The sequence below is a fragment of the Somniosus microcephalus genome, chromosome 9, assembly GCF_052327205.1.
Source record: "Somniosus microcephalus isolate GS21.2 chromosome 9, FLI_Smic_1.0, whole genome shotgun sequence".
In the NCBI taxonomy this organism is placed as follows: domain Eukaryota; kingdom Metazoa; phylum Chordata; class Chondrichthyes; order Squaliformes; family Somniosidae; genus Somniosus; species Somniosus microcephalus.
The window spans coordinates 62,313,968-62,340,998 of NC_140995.1; the positions used below are offsets into that span (position 1 = coordinate 62,313,968).

The following is a 27,031-nucleotide window of genomic DNA, read 5'->3' on the forward strand; positions in this document are numbered from 1 at the left end:
TGTTCCCTTGCGACAAAGTGGGATTCCTTGGAGAAAGTGACCGTGGCCATAAACCGACAGATGTAATTGAGTTTAAATCAGTGTTGTACAATAGAAATCATTGACTAGCCACAGGTTTGGCTACGGGAACACTGTTTTAAACACATCCACTAATTTCAGTGGAAAATGCATTACGCATAATACAGATAAATGTACTTCACGTGTATATTTACTTAACACCTACCACCATTCAATAACCACAGCCATGAATCACTCGACGATTAAAAACACTCTCACACTCTGCTTTTCGTCTTACCATTTTACCAAAAAACACACAAAAAGGTTAATGTACACATGCATACACTATGTGAATATTGAGATGACATGCCCCACTGCGGTGTCTATTCCTCATTTTTTATTTATTAAACAGAAAAGCAATTAGCTACATCTGGATTTCCAATTAGCCACATGTGGCTAGTGGCTAATGTATTGGTTAACACTGGTTTAGATGGTCTTTTGCACAAGTGTAAGATTGCCGGAATTACAATAAGAAAGAAAAAGTTGCATTTATATAGCGCCTTTCACGACTACCGAACGTCTCCAAGTGCTTTTACAGCCAGTGAAGTACTTTTTGAAGTGGAGTCACTGTTGTGGGAAATACGGCAGCCAATTTGCGCACAGCAAGCTCCCACATACAGCAATGTGATAATGACCAGATCATTTTTTTTTTTGTTATGTTGATGAGGAATAAGTATTGGCCAGGACACCGGGGATAACTCCCCTGCTGTTCTTCGAAATAGTGCCATGGGATCTTTTACGTCCACCTGGGAGAGCAGACAGGGCCTCAGTTTAACGTCTCATCCGAAAGACAGCACCTCCAACAGTGCAGTACTCCCTCAGCACTGCACTGGAGTGTCAGCCTAGCTTTATGTGCTCAAGTCCCTGGAGTGGGACTTGAACCCACAACCTTCTGACTCATGAGGTGAGCGTGCTACCAACTGAGCCACAGCTGACACAGGTTTTAGATTTTTTTTTGCTGGTCAAGCTACTGAATAATACTCCATTGCAGTTGATTATCATTCGAAGTTCCATTGTAGTGAATTACACCATTGAGCTGTGAAGTTATCATTCACAACTGCCTTTGAGTGCTACATTCTTCATAGTGAGTGACCCGTTCTTCAGTCCAGCCCTCATTAGGGAAACATTAAGATAGCTCAAGTCTATTTTGTTGTCTGTTAACGGTGGGGGGGGAGGGGGGGAAAGTAGTTTATGTAATTTATTCAAAATTTATATATTAAAATGGCACATTGGTTCTGAAAAGGTTAACCTGAAATGACAAAATGAAGAGCTGTTGCCTTGTGGATAGAATTAGTGTTACCATGACAACGGCATTATATGCTAGCAGTGACTGATTAACCTGTCTCTTGGTATGAATAAGGTATTGGGGAATTGCACAAGGAAAAAAAAGGTGTGACACATTCTGATGACAATTAGATGGTCAGAACAGATTTAATGGTATCATTAAACTTTAGTGGTTGAGTAGAAAGCCACTATAGTATCTCATGCCTGAAATCCGCTCAAGAGACGGGCCATTGTTCAACAGAGCATAACAAAAAAACTGAATGGTTCAAAGTCTAATAAATAATTCACAGCTGTCTATGCATTATAAGTATAGAGATTTATCTGCCTTGCATAATCCCTATCCTGTTCATTTGCTGAATTGCTGTATTCATACTGATTCAATTCAACAAGATGCATGACTCGCAGGAATAGTTCACCAAAAAGCAGTCCATCATGTTTATCCGGTAAATAGAAAATTGGTCAGAAAAGTGGTTGTTTTCAATTCATTTCAGCATAATGAGAATAAATGTTTTTGGTATTTAAGTTATACATTTGTATCCAAATCAATATGTGGAGTGTTTAAGATTCTTGTTTTTTTTTTAATAATGGAAAAATATTCATCTATTGATAATTTTAATGAATTTTACTTAGAAATGTCGTACTTTTGAAAATCACCCACAGCAGGGCTAGCACAATCAAACACAACTGAAGAGCTGTGGGATCTGGATGGTATGAGACAGCGTTCATTACACATCACAGATTACTGTAGAGTGTGAACATTGTTTAACACCAGTTAAGCTAACATTACAATATTAGCAAGCTCTATCAGTCGAGGAATATCCATTAGGGGTTGACCTCCTTTGGAACATCTGCGTTCAAACGTGCTTTGAGTCAGTTCTTCAGCTTTGCATGGCTGGACTGTCTGGAATTTTAAGTGCCTGTGCTCTGAGGATTCCAGGTTGATACCTGCCACTGCCTCCATACTCGCTTAGGAACAGCAGACCACTGCATCAGCTGCTAGACCATCCCCTCGTAGATCCAACTGCACCCAGTTAGGAAAGTTGGCCATCTTGCTATTTGGGAGTTGATGGTTGCTGACACCCGGATGGTGAAGACCGTGTCCAAGGGAATAGAACTTTAATTTCTAAAGCCATCCATTAAGATTTATTTTAAGCAAGGAAAGTTCTTGTTTGCTTGGCCTCATCAGTAGAATGACTTATTGTACAGTTGAGAACCAACAAAAGGCAAGGATTTTCATTGGATGTCTTGCCCTTGCGAAAGCTGCGACATGTCACCTTAACCTGACAAACAGGGTGGACTGTCTCTGCTTGGAAGTAGCTGAAAGCTCGGCTGTTGAATACAATGAGCTGACTGAATTGATTGTTGCCTACCGTAGCAAGTTGTGAAACTGAATTCAGTAAATCTGGTAATTTGTGGCTAGCAAAATAACCATAAAAGCTGCTGGATTGTCATACAAACTCATTTCCTTCAGGAGAGGGAACCTGGTGCCCTGGCGGATCATATAACTACGGCTGTAGAGAGGGCTTTAAACTAACTAGTGGGGGGGAGGTTCCTAGAGAGCAAATAATAAAAATGACAACAGAGAAGGTCATAGACTTAGGTAGCAGTGGGGAAATTAAAAACCAGAGCGTGTCAGGAAGGGGCAGAAGGTATGGAGTAAAAGGTAAAGTAATAAAAAGGGCAAAAGCAGGAACTAAGTGTCACAAAACATATTTGAAAGTTCTCTCTCTGAATGCACGTAGCATTCGTAACAAACTAGACGAGTTAATGGCACAAATAACTACATATGGGTATGATCTTGTGGCCATTACAGAAACATGGCTGCAGGGCGACAATGCCTGGGAATTAAACATACCAGGTTATTTAACGATCAGGAAGGACAGGAAGGAAGGGGAGGTGGGGTGGCTATGTTAATAAAGGAAGGAATCACTGTAATACAGAGAAATGATATTGGGTCGAAAGATCAGGATAATGAAACAGTTTGGGTGGAGGTAAGGAATAATAAGGGGAAAAAAACACTAGTGGGCGTAGTCTATAGGCCTCCGAACAGTGGCAACTCTGTTGGACGAAGTATCAATCAGGAAATAGTTGAGGCTTGTAATAAGGGAACATCTATAATTATGGGGGATTTTAACTATCATATTAATTGGACAAATCAAATTGGGCAGGGCTGCCTTGAGGATGAGTTCATTGAGTGCATTAGGGATGGGTTTCTTCAGCAGTATGTAACTGAACCGACCAGGGGGCAAGCAACCTTAGATCTGGTCCTGTGTAACGAGACAGGATTAATTAAAAATGTCCTAGTAAAGGATCCCCTTGGAATGAGTGACCATAACATGGTTGAATTCCATATTCAATTAGAGGGTGAAAAGGTTGGATCTCAAACAAGCGTGCTAAGCTTGAATAAAGGAGACTATGAAGGTATGAGAGCGGAATTGAGTAGAGTGGATTGGGAAAATAGATTAAAGGGTAAGACGATACATGATCAGTGGTGTACATTTAAGGAGTTATTTTACAACTTCCAAAAAATATATATTCCACTGAGAAGAAAAGGGTGTAAAAGAAAAGACAGCCATCCGTGGCTAAGTAAAGAAATTAAGGATAGTATTCGACTAAAAACAAGGGCATATAAGGTAGCCAAATCTAGTGGGAGGATAGAGGATTGGGAAAACTTTAAAAGACAGCAAAAAATAACAAAAAGATTGATTAAGAAAGGGAAGATAGATTATGAAAGTAAATTAGCAAAAAATATAAAAACAGATAGTAAGAGTTTTTATAGTTATATAAAAAGAAAAAGGGTGACTAAAGTAAATGTTGGTCCCTTAGAGGATGAGACCAGGAAATTAATGGTGGGAAATATGGAGATGGCAAAAACACTGAATGAATATTTTATATCAGTCTTTACAGTAGAAGACACTAAGAATATCCCAACACTGGACAAACAGGGGGCTAAAGGGGGGGAGGAGCTAAACACGATCAAAATCACTAAGGAAGTGGTACTCGGTAAAATAATGGGACTCAAGGCGGATAAATCACCTGGACCTGATGGCTTACATCCTAGGGTCTTGAGGGAAGTGGCGGTAGGGATTGTGGATGCATTGGTAATTTTCCAAAACTCCCTGGACTCGGCAAAGGTCCCGACAGACTGGAAAACTGCTAATGTAACACCCTTATTTAAAAAGGGCAGTAGACAGAAGGCTGGAAACTATAGACCGGTTAGCCTAACATCTGTGGTAGGTAAAATTTTGGAGTCCATTGTTAAGGAGACAGTAACAGGACATTTGGATAATCATAATTTAATAGGACAAAGTCAGCATGGTTTTATGAAGGGGAAGTCATGTTTGACAAATTTGCTGGAGTTCTTTGAGGAAGTAACATATAGGGTGGATAAAGGGGAACCAGTGGACGTAGTGTATTTAGACTTCCAAAAGGCATTTGACAAGGTGCCACACAAAAGATTATTGCTTAAGATAAAAAGTCACGGGATTGGGGGTAATATTCTGACATGGATAGAGGATTGGCTATCTAACAGAAGGCAGAGAGTTGGGATAAATGGTTCATTCTCAGACTGGCAATCAGTAACTAGTGGTGTTCCGCAGGGGTCAGTGCTGGGTCCCCAACTCTTTACAATCTAGATTAACGATTTGGAGGAGGGGACCGAGTGTAACATATCAAAGTTTGCAGATGATACTAAGATGGGAGGGAAAGTAGTGAGTGAGGAGGACATAAAAAACCTGCAAGGGGACATAGACAGGCTAAGTAAGTGGGCAGAGATTTGGCAGATGGAATACAATACTGGAAAGTGTGAGGTTATGCACTTTGGCAGGAAAAATCGTAGAGCAAGTTATTATCTTAATGGCAAGAAACTGGAAAGTACTGAAGTACAAAGGGATCTGGGGGTCCTGGTGCACGAAACTCCGAAGGTTAGTATGCAGGTGCAGCAAGTGATTAAGAAGGCCAATGGAATGTTGGCTTTCATTGCTAGGGGGATAGAATATAAAAATAGGGAGGTATTGCTTCAGTTGTACAAGGTATTGGTGAGACCGCACCTGGAATACTGCGTACAGTTTTGGTGTCCATACTTAAGAAAGGACATACTTGCTCTCGAGTCAGTACAAAGAAGGTTCACTCGGTTAATCCCGGGGATGAGGGGGTGAACATATGAGGAGAGTTTGAGTAGATTGGGACTCTACTCATTGGAGTTCAGAAGAATGAGAGGCGATCTTATTGAAACATATAAGATTGTGAAGGGGTTGGATCGGGTGGATGCGGGGAGGATGTTCCCGATGATGGGTGAAACTAGAACTAGGGGGCATAGTCTTAGAATAAGGGGCTGCTCTTTCAAAACTGAGATGAGGAGGAACTACTTCACTCAGAGGGTGGTAGGTCCATGGAATATGCTGCCCCAAAAAGCTGTAGAAGCTACATCATTACATAAATTTAAAACAGAAATAGACAGTTTCCTAGAAGTAAAGGGAATAAAGGGTTACGGGGAGCAGGCAGGAATTTGGACATGAGTCTAGGTTCGGATCGGTCATGGCCCTGTGGGTAGCGGAGCGGGCCCAGGGGCCGTGTAGCCTGATCCTGCTCCTATTTCGTGTGTCTAATTCTGTTAGATTCAGGAGATGGTTCTGTGATAGTGGATTGGCGGTTAGGATCAGATCAGCCATGATCTTATTGAATGGCGGAGCAGGCTCGAGGGACCGATTGGCCTACTCCTGCTCCTATTTCTTATGTTCTTATGTTCTTACCCAGTCTGGCTTACATGTGACTGAAATCCCACACTGTGGTTCCTCCTTAATACCCTCAGGGCAACTAGGGATAGGCAGCAAATGATGCGTGGCTGGGGTCATCCACATCCCAAGAACAAGTAAAAATAATGTTGATATCCGTACAAATTTTTATATCTGCTTTTCTCCTACTTTCTGGGGGTGATAGGGAAAACAATCAACTGCATTCGGGAGAGGAATAGTCTTGTGTATGGATGTTTCACTGGAATGCTTTTTTTTGCAGGACAGTATCAAGTTTGAAACTGGATAAAACGAGACAAATCGGAGGAGTGGTTAGGGGTGATGCCAAGCTTGGAGTAAAATGTTTGGCACTGTTTGGAGGGGAAAGGTCAGGAAGTTGGGCAGGCGAAGGAAGCCAGGAACCCGGGGTTTGTGGGGGGGGGGGCGGGGGGGGTGGTGACGGGGCGGGGGGAAGGTCAGAAAATTGGTTGGGGGGTGTTACATTGTTATATTATCACATCGTTAAATGGAACTACTTGTTACATTGTTATATGGAACTACTTTGGTTAGTGCATTTATATTGCTATGTGGCACACTGTGTCAGGCAGTGCACAGTGCAAGGTCGGACATCTTGTACCACTCTGCGCCATGTGGCAGCAACATCATGAAAGCACCGAGTAAAAGCTGTAAACTAAAAATGAGTTAAGTGTCTGTATTACATAGTAATAAGAACACAAGGGGACACAACATGGTGGCAGCGGTATAAGTGAGTACAACTTGTGCCATACGAACTATGAATAAGACGAAAAGTGAATATATGAGCTGATCGTGAGTGCCGGTGTCTGCGTGATTGAGCGTGAATCGCACGGGCAACTAAGATGGCGGCTGCCGCGGCAATGACTGCGCAAATGCAACCCCTCATGAACTGGGAAGCCGACGATATAGTAGAGGCATTCCGCAAGTTCAAACAGAAATGTGACCTTGCATTCAAAAGCTTCCTGAAGGGTACTGCCAACGAGGAAAAGGTTAGTTACATTCTGTTGTGGGCAGGAGAAAAAGGTCTAGATTTGTATAATAGCTGGAGTTTGACGGAAAAGGAAAAGGAAAACCCTGCGACAATCTTTAAGAAATTCAGCAACCATCTAGAGCCTAAATCCAATCACTGTATACACAGATACAAATTCCAGAGTCTAAGACAGGAACTCGGTGAAACAGTTGACAATTTCTTAACAAGGCTGAGAAATGAAGCCAGCAAGTGTGCATTTAAGGAAATGGAGGAAAGGCTTCTGGACCAGCTGATGTGGGGGTCAGCGCATGCAGAGGTACAAAAAGCCCTGATAGGGAAAGAAAAGCTTGAAATAACAGAGGCAATAGATACTGCGAGAGCTCATGAAGCCATGAAGCAGCAAATGAGAACGCTGATTTCTCAAACGGCTGACATGCGGACGGCTTCTGAGACGGACAACAGAGTGGATACAGTGAGAGAAAAGTACAACACACAAAGGTATGCACATGACAACGGGAGAAACATGTGCAGAAACTGTGGAAGACCGCACGATTATACAGACAGGAGGAAATGTCCAGCATATGGGACAAGCTGCAATGCATGTGGCAAACTAAACCACTGAGAAAAGAGGTGTAGAAAGAAGGAACCTACATCAAAAACAAAGGCAGACAGCAGGACCAGAGAAAGAAACACAATATCCATGCCATGGATGAGCAGGATGATGATGATTATGGTCATGACAATACACTAAACATCGAAACCATAAAGGTACAGCTTCACGAGATGTCCAGAGCGGAAAATACTCCGAGGAGAGAATTGCACACCATCATCCAAATCGAAAAGAGGATCAAAGGTCAGCCCACAACCATCAACTTAAAGTTGAAGCTGGACACAGGGGCTCAGAGCAACATTCTCCCATTGAGACTGTACCAGCAGATCTTTCCCGAAAACTTGAGAGAAGATGGCTACCCGAAAAATGGTTGTTTAAAGGCAAGTAATGTCACGCTGACAGCATACGGGGGGAGTGAGATTAAACAACTCGGAATAACCTTTGTCAAAGGGACACAAAAGAAAGAACATCAACTGCATGTTCTATGTCACCGACACTGAGGGGCCAGCGATCCTGGGATTAAACAGCTGTGAGAAGTTGAGATTGATCTCAGTGAATCACGAGCTGACGAAAACGTCACTGAGGATAGACAGCAATACCCCGCTGGAAAATCGCCCACAAATCAAGAGTAAAAAAGACTTGATAGACATGTATCCGGAATGTTTCGATGATACAGTGGGATGTTTCGGAGATTTCCAATACCACATCACCATCGATCCAGAGGTAAAGCCCGTTATCCATGCTCCACGAAAAGTACCCATCGAGCTGAAGACAAAGCTTGAAAGAGAGCTAAAGGAGATGGAAGAAAAGGGAGTGATCGTAAAGGTCACTGAACCCACAGACTGGGTAAACTCAATTGTGGGTTGAGAAAAGCCAAACGGGCGTCTCAGAATATGTTTGGACCCCAAAGATCTAAACCAGGCGATAAAGAGGGACCACTACCCCACCCCAACACTAGAGGAGATTACGCCATCACTGGCAGGAGCCAAGGTTTTCTCAAAACTAGATGCCAGAAATGGATGTTGGAACGTGAAGCTGGATGAGGAATCAACACTGACAACATTGAACACACCATTTGGGCGTTACAAATTCCTGCGGCTACCATTTGGGTTAAAGGTCAGTCAAGATATCTTTCAACAGAAAGTAGATGAAACATATAGAGGCTGTGGAGGAGCTATAGGAATAGCTGATATTCAGATCTATGGAGCAGATGAAAGAGACCATGATATGCACCTACATGAGGCCATGGAGCGTACCAGAAAGGCCGGCATCAAGTTAAATGCCGATAAGTGCATAGTTAAAGTCAAGGAATGCCAATTCTTCGGTATGATTTATACACCAGAGGGAGTCAAGCCAAATCCTGAGAAGATTGCGGCGATTGCTCAAATGAAACCACCCAAAGATAAGAAAGAGCTGAGGCGTTACCTCGGCTTGATCCAATACATGAGTTCTTTCATCCCAAACATGTCGGAACATACAACAAATCTCAGAGAGCTAATGAAAGAAGATGCCGAATACCAGTGGTCTGAATCACCCAAAAGGAATTTCAAACAGCTTAAAGAACTGTTGTGCAAAGAAACAAGTCTGTCATATTATGACAGAAGAAAGTAGTGTATGGATGCGAGAAATTCCATACATACCTGTATGGAAGGCAGTTTACAATAGAGAGTGACCATCGTCCACTAGAACAGATCTATAAGAAGAATCTGTGCAAAGCACCTGCAAGACTGCAAAGACTACTTCTAAGGTTCCAAAGCTATGACTTCATGCTTAAATATAAGCCAGGAAAGGAAATGGTGCTAGCAGATGCGTTGTCTCGATTGTCACCATATGAGAAACACGAGATGGAGGGTCTAACAGTAAAAATCCACCACCTAGTGAGTGTTACCCCTACAAAACTCAGTCAAATCAGAGATGAGACTAGCAAAGATGAGGAATTGCAACTACTCACACAACAAGTGATACAGGGTGGCCGGAGATAATCCAGCAGGTACAGGCGACAATTCGTCAATACTGGACGATTAGAGACGATATTGCAGTAGAAGACGGTATTCTCCTTGCTGGATCGAGGATCATCGTGCCAAAGACGATGCAGACAGAACTTCTCCATCTAATACATGAAGGCCACATGGGAATGGAGAAATGCAAGCTGAGAGCCAGATCAGCTGTATACTGGATAGGCATGTACAAAAATATCGAACAGATGGTTTCTGCATGTGGTATATGCCAGAAATACAGAAATGCACAACAGAAAGAGGAGATGATAAGAACATAAGAAATAGGAGCAGGAGTAGGCCATACAGCCCCTCGGGCCTGCTCCGCCATTCAATTGGATCATGGCTGATCCGAATCTAGACTCACGTCCACTTCCCTGCCCTCTCCCCGTAACCCCTAATTCCCTTATCTGCTAGGAAAATGTCTGTCTCCATTTAAAATTTATTTAATGTTGCAGCTTCCACAGCTCTCTGGGGTAGCAAATTCCATAGATTTACTACCCTCTGAGTGAAGAAGTTTCTCCTCATCTCAGTTTTGAAAGGGCAGCCCCTTATTCTAAGATTATGCCCCCTAGTTCTAGTCTCACCCATCAGTGGAAACATCCTCACCGCACCCACCCGATCAAGCCCCCTCACAATCGTATATGTTTCGATAAGATCGCCTCTCATTCTTCTGAACTCCAATGAGTAGAGTCCCAACCTACTCAACCTTTCCTCATACGTCAACCCCCTCATCTCTGGAATCAACCGAGTGAACCTAGTGAAATACCGTCAAGACCATGGCACACTGTTGGGGCAGATCTCTTCATGTGCAATCAAGAATGGTATCTCATAGTGGCAGATTACTATTCCAAGTTTCCTTTTGTGAGAAGGATGAAAGATCTGAGAGCCACAACTACCACCAGAATTGCAAAGAGCTTGTTTGCTGAACAAGGAATCCCGGAAAAGGTAATCTGTGACAATGGAACCCAGTTCACATCGAGTGAATTCAGAGCTCTGGCAGAAAAGTATGGGTTCAAAATAGTAACCTCAGCCCCACATTTCCCAAGGGGACATGGGTTCAACGAAAGACGGATCCAGACTGTCAAGAGAACTCTCATCAAAAGTAGTGAGATGGGGGAAGACCAAGACCTTGCCCTCCTATCACTCAGATCAACACCACTGAAAGCAGACATGAAATCACCTGCGGAATTGCTGAATGGGAGGAAGTTTAAGACTACACTACCAGCAAAAATACATCCTCCCCAGGACCAGGAGGATTTCAGACAGAAGCTGGCAGAAGCACAAGTCGTAGGGAGCAAATATTACGACAAACATGCAAAGATGCTACCAGAATTGCTGAATGGGCAATCAGTGCATGTGCAAGACCCGGTGTTGAAAACCTGGAATCCAGCCAAGGTCATTGGAAAAGCTGATACTCCAAGATCCTACTTCGTAGAGACCGAACCTGGTAACCAATACAGATGGAACAGACTCCATCAGACCTTCACCTGAACTGGTTAGGCAGCAGACAACATCAGCAACATTGACAACACCAGCTACTACAAGCAGTACAATGCCAGAAACAAGCACCACAAATCAAACAACCACGAGCATGCACATTCCAACTCCAAGTGCGACAGCAACAACAAGAAGAGCGGAACACACCAAAACACCACAGAAAGGAGTGGTCACCACCAAATCCACAAGATGGAGGGACAACATCCAACCACCTGAGCGATATCACGAATAAGAAAAGAAAACTCACGATTCTTTGTATTTGATAATAGTTTAGATATAATATTTTTTTTAATTAAATTAAATTTCATGTTTTAGTGTTTTGAGAAAGAGGGATGTTACATTGTTATATTATCACATCATTAAATGGAACTACTTGTTACATTGTTATATGGAACTACTTTGGTTAGTGCATTTATACTGCTATGTGGCACACTGTGTCAGGCAGTGCACAGTGCAAGGTCGGACATCTTGTACCACTCCGCGCCATGCGGCAGCAACATCATGAAAGCACTGAGTAAAAGCTGTAAACTAAAAATGAGTTAAAAGTGTCTGTATTACATAGTAATAAGAACACAAGGGGACACAACAGGGGAGGTCAGGAACTCGGGCGGGGGGGTGGTCAGAAACTCGGTGGGGGAGGGGGAGGTCAGGCACTTGGGCAGGGGGAGAATGTCAGAAACTTGTTTGGGGCTGGGAGAATGTCTTAATCCATGAGGGTGCGCCCTGCCCTGTCTGTTCCAAGTGAGCTCTTTTTTCTGGAGTAGCCAATCAGAATGGCTCGAATTACACTTTGCAAAGTAATTGATTACGTAGACAGGGAGGATCTAATTACACATTCCAGGGAAACTGCTGGGTGTGTCTTGTCATCCAAGGGCACCAATCAGAACTTGTGTTGTGACACATCCCTATATAAACACAAGCCTTTTTTTTAACTCGCACCAGTTCCTGTTTACCTGTCACCCCTGTGCTCGCTGACCTACATTGGCTCCCAGTCTGGCAACACTTCAATTTTAAAATTCTCATTCTTGTTTTCAAATCCCTCCATGACTTCGCCCCTCCTATCTCTGTAATCTCCTCCAGCCCTACAACCCTCTGTGATCTCTGCACTCCTCCAATTCTAGCTTCTTGCGCACCCCTGATCACTCCGCCATTGGCAGCTTGTGTCTTCAGTTGCTGAGGCCCTAAGCTGTGGCACTCCCTTCCTTAGCCTCTCCGCCTCTCTCTCTTCCTTTTAAGACACTCCTTAAAACCTACCTCTTTGACCAAGCTTTTGGTCATCTGCCCTAATATTTCCTTATGTGGCTATGTCAGATTTTGTTTGGTAACACTCCTGTGAAGTGCCTTGAGACTTTAACGCTAAAAGCGCTATATAACTACAAGTTATTGTGGCGGTGGTGGTGTGCTTCTGCTGCAAAAAGAGTTTTGATCTGATGAGATGTGAAGATATATTATTAACTGTCTTGGCATGCACTTCCTGTCCCCAAACTTTACTTCCTTTTGTCACTATTATCAAGTCATACTTTCTTGGATTGTAAATGTTGATGTAATCGTTGTTGAAATATTAATATTGGGAATTTCTATGTAAACAGTTGCCTGTCACCATGCAGTTGCAGGCCTTTCACCACTAGTGACACTGGCATGAAAAGACCAGGTTCACCCTCCATTTCTGGCCTTCAATTTTTTTTCAGGTAAATAATTTAAAAAACATTTATTCTTCCTGTCCACTCATGGTTTTTAAATTTTTTTTTTGCCTTTTACTGCCCCCCCCCCCCCCCCCACAACACGTCCAGGCTTCCTCTGGAAGCAGTGCCCCCCCACCCCCATGCTCCTTCACTGTGGGGATGGGGCCCTCCTCTTCCTATACACTGGCTGCACGTCTTCATCCTCACTCACCTCCTACCCAACATGGTCCAATGTTGGGAGAACGGAACTGCTGGTTAACTGGTGAATATTTCAGATCAGACCAGGAGGTGTTGGGGAAGGCACTGGGAGAATGGCGGGCATGCAAGGGCTGGGTATACATTAGGCAGGCCAGAGATGGCAAAGAGCAGGAAGCGAGCCTGACCCAATGCTGAATCAGCATGGCAGGGCAGCATGTGAGTGGGTGTACAAAGTACCTTTTATGAAGGTAAGACGGCACTGGGGGAGAAACTAACAGGACATGAATAGATAAAATCCTTTTTGGACTAAAAAGGAACAGGGAGAGAGTGGGAGACTCTGGAGATGCCCATAGGGAGAGGTGTCGACTGGCAAGGAAATCCAAGTGCTTGTTTGGAACACTATTGGCTGCATGCAATCAACCTTGAGCTTTGTACCCAACGGGAAATGTCTTGAATTAGTTTCTATGCATAACAGGCTGCACAAAACGCAGTCCGTTGTTTGTATCCATCGGGCCCTTTGCATTGCTATTCTTTGTGAATTCCTCTTGGCGATGGCTGTCTCAGAAAGTAATGCCAACTTTTATTGGGTGTCAAACCATTATGCTAGGAAACTGAACATCACTAATGATGTTCAATTTCCTGGATGATTGATGCATGGTTTACTGTGATGTGTGTTCACTAAGGACAATCTTCAAAGTGTCTGTTTTTACATCAAAGGAATAGATGTTTTTAAAACCTGCAAACTTTCTTGGGGATCTTGCGTTCCATGCTTTGCCATACCTCTACTGCGTAATGCAACTAATAGGGGTACTGTGAGCAATCATCTCCCATGTAACTTATCGTTGGAGTCTGTTCTATAGAATGGCAAGGATTTCAGACTCACTTTTTTTCGTCAGACTAACCCACTTATTTTGTAAGTCTGGTTTTTCGCATTCCAAATATATTGTGTATTTCCGTGTTTGTTATTTTAGCTGAATATAAACTCGACCAAGTGGCCTGGACCTGTACACAATGGTCTGGAAATGTTATTTTTTTGTCTTTGGATGTGATGGGGGAATGTGGTGGGCATCCCACGTGTTCTGTAGTGAACAATATAATGATTAGGGTATTAATAGTTAAGACTGGGTGTGCTGTCCCACGCACGCAAGTGTCTGTTCACAAGGTCTGCTTGTGGAAACTGCTGTCCAGCCATGGATATAAGAGCAAGTGCTGGTGACAGCCTTCCATGGTTGAATGCTCCGACATGGTGTGAATAAGTTCCCATAGTCTGGCTGAGCAGTCCATTGAATGATCAGGTAGCTCTGATTTTCCTAGTTAAGTTGGGTTCCTTGTCCTTGATGTGTGCAGTATGCCTTCATTAACGGTGAGGACAACAGCAAACACCAGTTATCCATTTTTTTATGATGGCCCTAGCCTATCTCTACTGTAATTGACTACTGGTCAGCTTAAGTTTTTTTTTAGTGATAGCCTAGAACCAATGCAGTCATTGCCCTTTTCCACTCATTCCCTAATGTTTAATGGTCAGAATAGATCTTCATGAATTTGAACATATAGTTTGCTGCACATAAACTTACAAACTGATCTGGTTTTGTCCCAAGGGCAAGGTTACTTAGTGTTTGAAAGATCAAAGGCTCAGACAGGCAATTGAAGCGTGTAAAGTGAGCATTGCTTAGACAACTCAAGTAATTTCATTTGAAGTCTAAGCTTTGTGAAAATTTAATGCAGCTTTAACCCATTTTGGAACTTGGATGTCTTTTATGAATACACTTGCTGTAAATGGATTTATAAATATTCATAGTGCTTTAAAATTACTGACTTGGGTTACTAAAGCCTTGTTGTTAAACGGTAATATTGCATGCCCTTAAAGTACATTCCTGTTCACTCCTTCGTACTTTTATTGAATTCCATGCTTTGAGCAACATTTTCTTTTTTGACAATCAATTATTATACCTTGTACATGTTCAGTACTTGCTGCATAATGCATAGACTTTTAATTTGAACAGTTGTCAAAACTAAGGATTAGGTATTAGATTCTGAGGATGGTGCAGAAAAACCTGTGTAGAAATAAATTTAAATTGAAGGTTGTGATTTTGTATAGTTAATCATCTGGTAACTGACTTCACCTGGCACAGTAATCAACTACTATTTTAAAAACTCATTAGAAAAAAAACTTTCCAGCCTGAGATTCATCGCAGAAAGTTCTACTGGATATCCTATATTATATATTATGGAATTCTGTTAAGTGAGCAGGGTGCTCTGTTTTTCAGTATTTTAATTGACTCTAAAGATATTGGGCCGGATTTTGCTGGACTGGGGCATCTCGGTATGCGCCATTCGACCTTCACCTTAAGTATACTTCAGCATCAGCTATTTATCTTAATTCACCCTCCACAAATTCTCTGGCTCAGCAACTTTTACAACCACAAGCTCCTGATAATATCAGCAGCACTTCCTCTTTAAACCAAAATATTCAAAAGATTAACAGACCGAAACAAAAGGATGTAAATTATTAGTTAAAAGCAACAATGTATTTTTACTAGAAGTTGTGATGGTAAGATTTACTAATGGGAACTTGGTTTTCAGACAACTTAAATTTAGGTTGCAATACTTCAGTGGTTTTAAGAATTGGCTTTTTCACTCCTCAACTGTAAATGGGAGACTGTACCTGTTTGAAATGCAAAGTTATTTTATATGTAACGAGTTGATCTCCTGTGGTGTTGCTCACTGGGAGTTGGGGCCAAGTGCAGTCTTCAGGTGAAGAGGGTTTAGAGGGAGAGAGGAATAAATGGAGCCAGATACACAAATAGATATCCCAGGGCATTGTTCACTGAGTCAGAAGATTTACTGTTTTATTACAAATAGGGGTGGTTATCCCTACGGGTAACAGCAGGGCTACTGACTTGGTGACTGAAAAATAAAATTACATTTTTATTCTACAGTATCCCAAGATTTTTACTGGTTCCATGGGGATTGAATTCTGCAAATCTGCCCATTATTCTGTGAAAACTGTAATTGAATGCCCTTTAATTTATTCATATTCCTGTACTGATGCATTCAATTTTTATCTCTTGCCATTTTTAAAGCTAAGACGACACAGTAAGATGCTATGAGAGACTCACCAATTGGAGCTAGGTAGTTGCTGTTGAGGAGGAATGGAGTTTAGCTGCACTCTGGATACGGGGTGGGGGGGAGGTGGCGGGTTGCTATATTTTGGCAACACAGTTTTAGTGATATTGCTTGAGGGATAAATGTTGGGGGATGTTCTTTGAGATTTGGCAGAGCTAGGATAGGGGTCTCTGAGTTTGACAGTATTGCGGGGGGGGGTTCTTTGCTTCAGCTTCACTGTGAAGGGAGAATCTGGGCTTTGGCAGAACTCTGGGGAAATCAGATTTGTTGAATAGGGTGTGGGTGCAGACATAATATTTTCAGCATATTACAGATGGAAACATAGAAACATAGAAGATAGGAGCAGGAGTAGGCCATTCGGCCCTTCGAGCCTGCTCCGCCATTCAACGAGATCATGGCTGATCATCCAAACCCTAGCACCCGGTCCCTACACCGACAGCCATCCCACCCAAGCCCTATCCCCGTAACCCCACGTATTTAATCCCCCCTAACACTAAGGGTCAATTTTTTTATCATGGCCACTACAAAGCCATTTCTGGTTTGCAGCACCAGGAGGGCGATAGTATACGACTGAGTCCCATTCTGGTCTGACTCTGGAACATAGCAGTGAGAAACCCTCTCCGGGAAACCACCTCATAGCACATGGGCTTGACACCATGTGGAGTAGCACTCAAAGCCGGGTTTATAAAGCACTCAGTGGACATCTAGGGCACTTTGTAAACTGAAGCAAAGTGTCAGCCATTGCTCAGTGGATAGCACTCTAGCCCCTGAGTCAGAAGGTTGTGGCTTCATTTCCCACTCGAGAGTAGAGCATAAAATCTAGGCTGACACTCCCAGTGCAGTACTGAGGGAGTGCTGCACTGTCGAAGGTGCCATCCTTTGGGTGAGACATCAATCTGAGGCCCCGTCTGCCCTTTCAGGTGGACGTAAAAGATCCACTATTTGAAAAAGAGCTAACATTTGTCTCTCAAGCAGCATTACTAAAACGGGTGATCTGGTCATTTATTTCATTTCTGTTTGTGAGAGCTTGCTATGTGCAAATTGCGTGTTTTTTTCATTACAACAGTGCAACACTTCAAAAAAAAAAGTACTTCATTGGCTGTAAAGCACTTTGAGACATTGTGAAAGGCACTATAGAAAACAAGTCTTTCTTTCTGCATAAAAAATAAAAAATGTTTTCAGAGTGTGAAAGCTCTCATCAAAATTTCCCAACTGGGAGCAGAGCTCCACACACGTGTGTGAGCATGGATTTAGAGCTGTGTCCGAGCTGCAGTTTCGGCTGGGTAGTATAAATCACGTGTAGCATTGGTTCTCCGACTATAAGCACAGTATAACTAATCGTGAATATTGTGACTTCTATGTAGGAATTCCACAAATAAGATCAATGTCTACAACCCGGGATTAAATAAGATGAGCTTTATTGTACAGCTGTCAGGTCAAGTCCACAGTGTCTCTTTCTCTAGCCTACACCCTTGGCTGACTACATTGTGCTTAAAATGTGGGCTGACTTCTCGGCATTCAATCACAAGTACAAACAAGGGGAGCTCATCAATGACTATACTCAAGCTTCAGTTATTTCCCTGGACTATAAAAACTCAGGGCTATAAATAAACAGAAAACTACAGAAAATGATCATGTAGCTATTACCTGTAATAGTTCTTCCAACTGCAGCCAACACTCCAGGATAGTTTGCTGCAATGTTGTCCATCAAAATAGATGATTTGACAATAAATAATTCCTCTTTAACAAAATAAAGTTAGATATGGTAAATATTCCGCATATGTAATCCATTATTAATTGTAGTTGCACGTGATTGAGTTATTGAAATTCACCCATTCCACACTTGAAAGAGAATTCCTCAAACATAATTCTTCTTCTTCAATATGGAGATAATTCCAGTGGTGCAGCATGATTGTGAACTGATATGCTGCACAGTAGAGTGGGATCGCACCTAGGTTCACTATATTGTGACGGTTGTCTTCTGATGAAGATATCTGATTCAGGCATTTTGCCCAAGGGAGGAAAGGCTGGAGACTGAGGCAATTCACATTAAAGTGTCAGCTGTGGCTCAGTAGGTTGCACACACTCCTGAGTCAGAAGATTATGGGTTCAAGCCCTACTCGAGACTTGAGCACAAAATCTAGGCCGACACTCGCATTGCAATACTGAGGGAATGCTGCACTGTTCAAGGTGCTGTTTTTCAGTTGAGACGTTAAACCAAGGCCTCATCTGCCTTCTCGGGTGGATGTAAAAGATCCCATGGCACTATTTTGAAGAAGAGCAGGGTGTCCTGGCCAATATTTAGCCCTCAACAACATCACTAAAACAGATTATCTGGTCATTATCATAATGGCCCAGAAATTTGGGTCGGAGGCTTCCCGCGGGTGCAAGCCTCCGACCTGCACTTACCTAGCGCACCGGCCGTTGTGCTGTGGGCCCGTGTTGGATTCTGATCCTGGGCCGCCTCCAACTGCCGGCGTGCAGTGCTTGCGTATCCCAGGGGGGCAGTTAGTTCGAAGCGTCCCCTGGGATCACGTGGGCCATGGAGAGCCAATGGTAGCAGGGAATGCCCATTCATAAATTTGACAGGAACAGCTGTCAAAACTATAAATACAATTCAGCCCCAAAACATAACTAAAACTTCAAATAAATTTTTTAAAAACATCACATTTTTAAAATAACTAAGTTACATAAAATAACTATTTTAAACAATAATGTAAATTTTTGAAAAAATTAATTAGTTTCTAACAGGGCTAAAAATAAACTTACCTTTCTTTAAAGTATTTAAAAATAATAAACCTGTGGAAAAAATGTTTTAATTTTACTTAATTCACCACTTACCTTGTTAAAAGGCCTTGCGACTGCTTTTTACAAGTGTAGCTCCTGGAGACTTACCCTCCCCGAGAAAGCTGCAAAGAAATCGTAAGTTCCAGGGGCACGCGCTGCCTCACCAGCGCATGCGTTCGACCTGTGAACCCCTTCCTTTAAGGGAATGGAAGTTCCGGTTTTCCGTGCATGCGCAGTGCATGTACAAAACCGGCATTTTCGTTGGGCCTACGCGTGAGTACCCAGCGCATATTCACCCGTGGGGACCCGAATTTCTGGGCCAAGTGTTGTTTGTGGGACGCTGCTGTTCGCAAATTGGCTGTTGCGTTTCCTACATTACAATAATGACTACAATTCAAAAGTACTTAATTGGCTGCAAAGTGCTTTGGGACGTCCTGAGGTTGTGAAAGGCGCTATATAAATGCTTGCTTTCTTTTCACACATCCCCTAGTAGCAAGTTTAGATCAGGAGTGGTGGATCTGTTTGAATAGAATGGTGGAAGCTTGAGCGTGGATTGTCTCTCATTATAACAGAAGATTAGTGTGTGACAATGGGGGCTTGTGGAATTTGGAGAAAATAAATGTTTAAAATCTGGGAGAGAGGAGGTTTTATATAATTAAATTTAACAATCATCCTTGATATCATGTGCTTGGCAGTGGTTTGTTAAAATGATTACTTTTGTTTCAGCTAAGCTTCCAGCATAAAGTTGGAGTCCTTTACTGTAAAGCAGGCCAAAGCACTGAGGAGGAGATGTACAACAATGAGATAGGAGGCCCAGTGTTTGAAGAGTTCCTCGATCTCCTTGGCCACAGGGTGAGACTAAAGGGCTTCAGCAAGTACAGAGCACAGTTGGATAACAAAAGTAAGCCACTTTTTCTTCCCTTTTTAAGGTGTTTTTAAATGATACCTCAGTGTTCTTCCTTTAACTTCCTGTGCTCTGGTTGAGAGCGCTGACTGACCTTTCCGTGGCACTCACTAATTTTGGTTTGTGATGGCACCAGCTGTTGCTGAAAAGTGATACAAGGGAGCTGATTTTTTTCACACCTGCCAATTCAGCACCTGCCTGTCGGAGCAAGATTGATTTATCAACAAGCTGCACCAGGGAGGGGCACACCACTATATAGCTTTTTTGGTTAAAACTGAGAGAAGTACAGTACTGTTTTTTGAAAATATATATTATACTAGCTGAAGTGCCCGGCGGTGCCGAGGCTTTTTCGAGGGAATGTTGTTGTTGGAAGAGAGAGAGAGAGAGCGACTGGGGGTAAGAGAGAGAGAGCGACTGGGGGGAAGAGAGAGAGAGCGACTGGGGGGAAGAGAGAGAGAGCGACTGGGGGGAAGAGAGAGAGAGCGACTGGGGGGAAGAGAGAGAGAGCGACTGGGGGGAAGAGAGAGAGAGCGACTGGGGGGGAAGAGAGAGAGAGCGACTGGGGGGAAGAGAGAGAGAGCGACTGGGGGGAAGAGAGAGAGAGCGACTGGGGGGAAGAGAGAGAGAGCGACTGGGGGGAAGAGAGAGAGAGCGACTGGGGGGAAGAGAGAGAGAGCGACTGGGGGGAAGAGAGAGAGAGCGACTGGGGGGAAGAGAGAGAGAGCGACTGGGGGGAAGAGAGGGAGAGCGACTGGGGGGAAGAGAGGGAGAGCGACTGGGGGGAAGAGAGAGAGCGACTGGGGGGAAGAGAGAGAGAGCGACTGGGGGGAAGAGAGGGAGGAGGGGGGGAGGGAGGGGGCCCCCCCCCGAGGGTCGTGGCCCCCCCCCCCGAGGGTCGCGGCCCCCCCCCCGAGGGTCGCGGCCCCCCCCCCCCCCCGAGGGTCGCGCCCCCCCCCGAGGGTCGCCGCCCCCCCCCCCCCCCGAGGGTTGCGGCCCCCCCCGCCCCCGAGGGTCGCGGCCCCCCCCCCTCCCCCGCCCGAGGTGAAGACCGCCGATTGCGGCTGTGCGAGATGGCCGGCCGGGGTTGCCAGGGTAACGCTTGATGCTCAGCAAGCCCCGCCCCCCGGCCGAGCCAGAGAGAGATGCCGCGTCTCAGCTCCTGCTGCGCGCGCACCCCAGCGGCGCTGGGCTGAGGCTCGGCCCTCCAGCCTTCGAGTGGGGCCGGGAGGTGCCTAGCTCGGGCGTGGGTGCGGAGGAGACGCCGAGGCTTCTAGGCCTACCTGGAAAAACGGGGAAAGGTAGGAAAATTAATGAGATTAGATAAGTTAATTACTTTCTAAATCATTTTTTTAAAAAACAATATGTGTTTTAAAAGCAACGTTTTTTTTTTTAAGACGCAGAAAGCGGGAAAAAGAAAGGAAAAGTTTGGAATCAAGATAGCGGCGACTCACCTCGGTTCAGAAGGATAAGGCCCGGCCACACGCGCACCGATTGGCCCGGCGGCACACGCCAGCAACCCGGCGTACGATTGGTCGAGCTCGAGGTCACTCTGTCGCTAATGAGCGGATAATGAGATGCTAATGAGCGGAACGTTGAAGGTTTTTGGGATACCGCGGGCGGGATTTTAGCCCGGCCAAAACGTAAATACGCTTAAAACCGTCTCGGAAGCGTAAGCTTTCTTTGGAGGTAACGCGCGCGTAGGTACGCCCTGTAACTTTCGAGCGCATAGCCCGACAGACGCACAGGCGATGACAGACAGAATGACAGACAGATTTATATATATAGACTAGCTGAAGTGCCCGGCGGTGCCGAGGCTTTTTCGAGGGCATGTTGTTGTTGGAAAAGAGAGAGAGAGAGCGACTGGGGGGGGGAAGAGAGAGAGCGACTGGGGGGGGAGAGAGAGAGAGAGAGAGAGAGCGCGACTGGGGGGGGAAGAGAGAGAGCGACTGGGGGGGAGAGAGAGAGAGCGCGACTGGGGGGGGAAGAGAGAGAGCGACTGGGGGGGAAGAGAGAGAGCGACTGGGGGGTAGAGAGAGAGCGACTGGGGGGTAGTGAGAGAGCGCGGGTGGAGGGAGGGGGGAAGGGGGGGAAGGGAGAGCGGGGGGGGGGGAAGTGAGGGCGGGGGGGGAGGGGGGGGCGGGGGGGGAAGCGAGTGGGGGGAGGGAGGGTGGGGGGGGAGGGAGGAAGGGAGGGCTTGAGGCTGAGAGACAGGCACGGCCACGCCCGGTTGCCGGGGTAACCCTGCCGCCCCGCACTGCCGAGAGCCCAGCTCTCCGAGCCCCACCCCCCCCCCCCCCCCCCCCCCCGGCCGAGAGCCGCGCTCTCCGAGCCCCGCTCCCCCCGGCCGAGAGCCGCGCTCTCCAAGCCCCCCCCCCCCCCCCCACCGGCCGAGAGCCGCGCTCTCCAAGCCCCGCCCCCCCCCGGCCGAGAGCTGTGCTCTCCAAGCCCCGCCCCCCCCCACGGCCGAGAGCCGCGTTCTCCAAGCCCCGCCCCACCCCCCCCCCGGCCGAGAGCCGCGCTCTCCAAGCCCCGCCCCCCCGGCCGAGAGCCGCGCTCTCCAAGCCTCGCCCCCCCCCGGCCGAGAGCCGCGCTCTCCAAGCCCCGCCCCCCCCGGCCGAGAGCCGCACTCTCCAAGCCCCGCCCCCCCCCCGGCCGAGAGCCGCGCTCTCCAAGCCCCAGCCGGCCCGCACTCCCGTTGCCGGGGTAACCCGATCCGCACTCTCGAGAGCCCCGCGCCCCGCCCCCCCCCCCCCCCCCGCCGCCCGAGCCAAGCGCGGAACAGAGTCTCACCTGCTCCTGCTGCGCGCGCACCCTGACCCTCGTGGCTGACGCCGTTGCCTCGGGTAACGTGACACGGCGGGGGGGGGTGGGCGTGGTGAGGAGCTTAGCAGCAGCCCAGTTACCTAGCTCGGGCCTGGCTGGGCAAGAAAGGCCCAGGCTTTCAGGCCTAAGAAAAAAACGGGCAAAGGTAGGAAAAAGAATGTTCAGGTGAGATAAAATATTTACAAATGAGTGATTTATTTTAAAAGAATTTAATAAATTGAATTTTATTTTGCTGGAAATGTATATTTGAAAAGAAAGACGCAGAAAGCAGGAAAAAGAATGGAAGCAAGATGGCGGCGACTCACCTCGGTTCGGAACGATAAGGCCCGCCCATACACGCACCGATTGGTCGACCGTCAGGTGACTAAAGCGTAGGATTGGTCAATCGTCCCCTCACTCGACCATAGGAGGGCCCGGCCGCACGCGGCAGCAAGCCGCCGTACGATTGGTCGACCTCGAGGTCACTCTGTCGCTAATGAGCGGATAATGAGATGCTAATGAGCGGAACATTGAAGGTTTTTCAGATACCGCGGGCGCGATTTTAGCCCGGCTGAAACGTAAATACGCTTAAAACCGTCTCGGAAGCGTAAGCTTTCTTTGGAGGTAACGCGCGCGTAGGTACGCCCTGTAACTTTCGAGCGCATAGCCCGACAGACGCACAGGCGATGACAGACAGACAGACAGATCGACCGATTTATATATATATAGATTTTGGGTCAGATCTGAGTTACAAATTAGATACAGTTTTTAGAAATCAGTATTTGTAGGGAAATGGTGTTAGGGAAATTGACGGGATTGAAGGCCGATAAATCCCAGGGCCTGATAATCTACATCCTAGGGTACTTAAGGAAGTGGCCCTAGAAATAGTAGATGCATTGCTGGTCATCTTCCAAAATTCGATAGACTCTGGAACAGTACCCATGGATTGGAGGGTAGCTAATGTTACCCCACTATTCAAAAAAGGTGGTAGAGAGAAAACGGGGAATTATAGACCGGTAAGCCTGACATCGGTAGTGGGGAAAATGCTAGAGTCCATTTATAAAAGATGTAATAGCAGAGCACTTGGAAAACAGTGACGGGATTGGACAAAGTCAACATGGATTTACAAAAGGTAAATCGTGCTTGAATAATCTACTGGAATTTTTTGAGGATGTAACTGGTAAAATAGATAAGGGAGAACCAGTGGATGTGGTGTATTTGGACTTTCAGAAGGCTTTCGATAAGGTCCTGCATAAGAGATTAGCGTGTAAAGTTAAAGCACATGGGATTGGGGGCAAGGTATTGACTTGGATAGAGAACTGGTTGGCAGACAGAAAGCAAAGAGTTGGAATAAATGGCTCTTTTTCTGAGTGGCAGGCAGTGACTAGTGGGGTACCGCAGGGATCGGTCCTAGGACCCCAGCTATTCACAATATATATTAATGATCTAGATGAGGGAACTAGATGTAATATCTCCAAGTTTGCAGACGACACAAAGCTGGGTGGGCGTGTGTGCTGTGAGGAGGATGCCAAGAAACTCAGTATGATTTGGACAGGTTGGGTGATTGGGCAGAAGCATGGCAGATGAAATATAACGTGGTTAAATGTGAGGTTATCCATTTTGGTGTCAAAAACAGGAAGGCAGATTATTATCTGAATGGCAATAGATTGGGAGAAGGGGAAGTGCAATGAGACCTGGGTGTCCTTGTGCACCAGTCGCTGAAGGTAAGCATGCAGGTGCAGCAGGCGGTTAAGAAGGCAAATGGTATGTTGACCTTCGTAGCGAGAGGGTTTGAGTACAGGAACAAGGATGTCTTGCTGCAGTTGTACAGGGCCTTGGTGAGACCACATCTTGAGTATTGTGTGCAGTTTTGGTCGCCTTATGTGAGGAAGGATGTTCTTGCCATGGAGGGAGTGCAGCGAAGATTCACCAGGCTGATACCTGGGATGGCAGGAATGATGTATGAGGAGAGATTGGGTCGATTGGGCTAATACTCGCTGGAGTTTAGAAGAATGAGAGGGGATCTCATTGAAACTTATAAAATTCTAACAGGACTAGACAGACTAGATGCAGGAAGGATGTTCCCGATGGCCGGGGAGTCCAGAACCAGGGGTCACAGTCTAAGGATAAGGGGTAAGCCATTTAGGACAGAGATGAGGAGGAATTTCTTCACCCAGAGAGTGGTGAAGCTGTGGAATTCTCTACCACAGATAGCAGTAGAGGCCAATTCATTAAATATATTCAAGAAGGAGTTAGATATATTTCTTAAGGCTAAAGGGATCAAGGGATATGGAGGGAAGGCAGGGACAGGGTACTAATTTTGGATGATCAGCCATGATCTCATTGAATGGCGGAGCAGGCTTGAGGGGCCGAATGGCCTACTCCTATCTTCTATGTTTACTAGATTCAATATTATTTTCAGAATTAGAATTTCTTTACATTCTGGTGAATTGCCCCATAATCCTATGTTACTAAGGAAGATAGCAGCATCTCATTCACGTCTTGTTGCCCTTTTGATGATTTAGAACTTTGTTGGTGGCAATTCAGTAACATATGCTTCCTCTTTGATTAATAAGTAACGGGGAGAGTTGATGGTGGACCTGACCTGACAAGTGGATGTGGGGTATCCCATGGTGGGAATTTAATATCGATGTTGGAAATTAGTGGAGAAGGTGTTGAGCATGCTAATGTACAGAGAATTTACTGACCGGGGGTGGCTGGGACTAGGTTTCTTTGGTTGGGTTATCAGCCAAGGTGGGGGAAGAGGGGAGAGGAGCAGCCTCTGAGTTGGTTTGTTGTGCTGTCGACAATGCTTGGAAGTTTGAAGAGTTCCTTGACCTCTTCGGTCACAGAGTGACATCAAAGTGTGCTGCCCACCCTTTTGATTGGAGAAAGATGCATAATTCAAGGTAATTTGACAAAGGAACAACAGGTTACACAATTTAGAATTTTTTTTTTAAAGATTGACTTGTTTTGTAAATAGACTTTGCTTAGTGACTTAATTAGATAAATGCAGCTACAAATTAATCCCCAAAAGGCTTCCTACTAGTTGGGGCTCTTGGGGAATCACACTGTTCTTGTATCTCTTACCTGAAGTGAGTTGATGTGGTCTCGAGCCAGTTTCTTGTGGGCAGCATAACAATGCTCAGAATATTGGAAAAAGTGGTAATTGTATTTGGGTCATAAGTATAGGTGACTGGTGTGGGAACTGCCCAATGACATACTAGTGCAGTCAAACATGTCTTCTGATATTCAGGTTCATGCACTTTATTGGGTCAAAGTTAAAGGTGATTTATTCTCCTGCCTGGCCTGGAAGTGGAAACATTTCCACTCTCCAGCACTGCCATCTCTCATCTTATTGAACATTCTGCCCCCACCACCCCCAGATGTATCCTTGATATAAGGAGTTATTACACGTAATCAGTATTCTTTTCCAAATGTGCCTTGTTTTTATATTTCAGCTGACTCCACAGGAACACATTCCCTGTATACTACGTACAAGGATTATGAAATCATGTTCCACGTGTCAACAATGCTTCCATACACACCCAACAACAGACAGCAGGTACGTGAAGCACTGATATTATACATGACATCAGTAGAGATCATCAGTATTTTTAAGTGGAAGACTTAACAAATTAAGTTCTCTGTCTCGCCTAGCACACCAAGTTAAGCGGTTCTCTGGTATATAACAAGAGCTTGGATCTAGTGCCACATTGCCTTGTTTTCCCCAATGACGATGCAGTAAATTGTGGTGTGCCTATTTCACTATTAAATTTTGATTGATGTAAATGCTAGTATTAAAATTTGTCTGTTTTTGTAACATCTACATTTGTAATTAATCCAGTGCCATAGTTTAACAAGTCGTATAGTCTTTTCCGTGCAGTGTTGTAATTATCAATAGTTCAGTGCCCACATTTTAGGCAAAATGTGCACTTGGTCATGTCACATCTGAAATACAAACCATTCCTTGTAATATGTTCTGTCTGATTCCAAGCACTGCTCTGTAATTGAGGTCTGGTGCAAGAATATGCAATCAAATTTTAAATTGTATAATTGATTCAGTGCGAACCTTAAAACAAAGCACTGTGGCTCACCTGATGGCTCAGTTGATCAAACCAACATATAATTAAACCATTCAGACTAGAAGAGCCCAGGTTTGCTCAATTAGTGGGTCTCAGCCAGGGTGGCTTTAAGATGCTGCCTCTGTCCCTAAGCTAGGGAGGGGAAAAATTCAGCCGCTCCTGATGGCTGTCTAGTGACCTTGGCTTTGGAGTGCGCGAGTGGGGGTAGGGCAAGGGGCTTGGCTCGCGTGCCCTCTAACTCACTGGGCTGAGACAAAGAATGGCAC

At 45.2% G+C, this 27,031-nt stretch overlaps 1 protein-coding gene across 4 annotated transcripts in view; it reads left to right on the plus strand.

Annotated features, from left to right (window-relative positions):
- The window catches only part of sipa1l2a (signal-induced proliferation-associated 1like 2, genome duplicate a), a 547,440-nt gene that overhangs the window by 221,492 nt on the left and 298,917 nt on the right, over positions 1-27,031 (plus strand). For all 4 annotated transcript variants that reach the window (XM_085996661.1, XM_085996664.1, XM_085996662.1 and 1 more), the window contains 2 exons: positions 19,701-19,875; positions 26,142-26,245. In XM_085996661.1, coding sequence (XP_085852787.1) covers positions 19,701-19,875; positions 26,142-26,245 — 279 coding nt within the window. The remainder of the gene's footprint in view (positions 1-19,700; positions 19,876-26,141; positions 26,246-27,031) is intronic.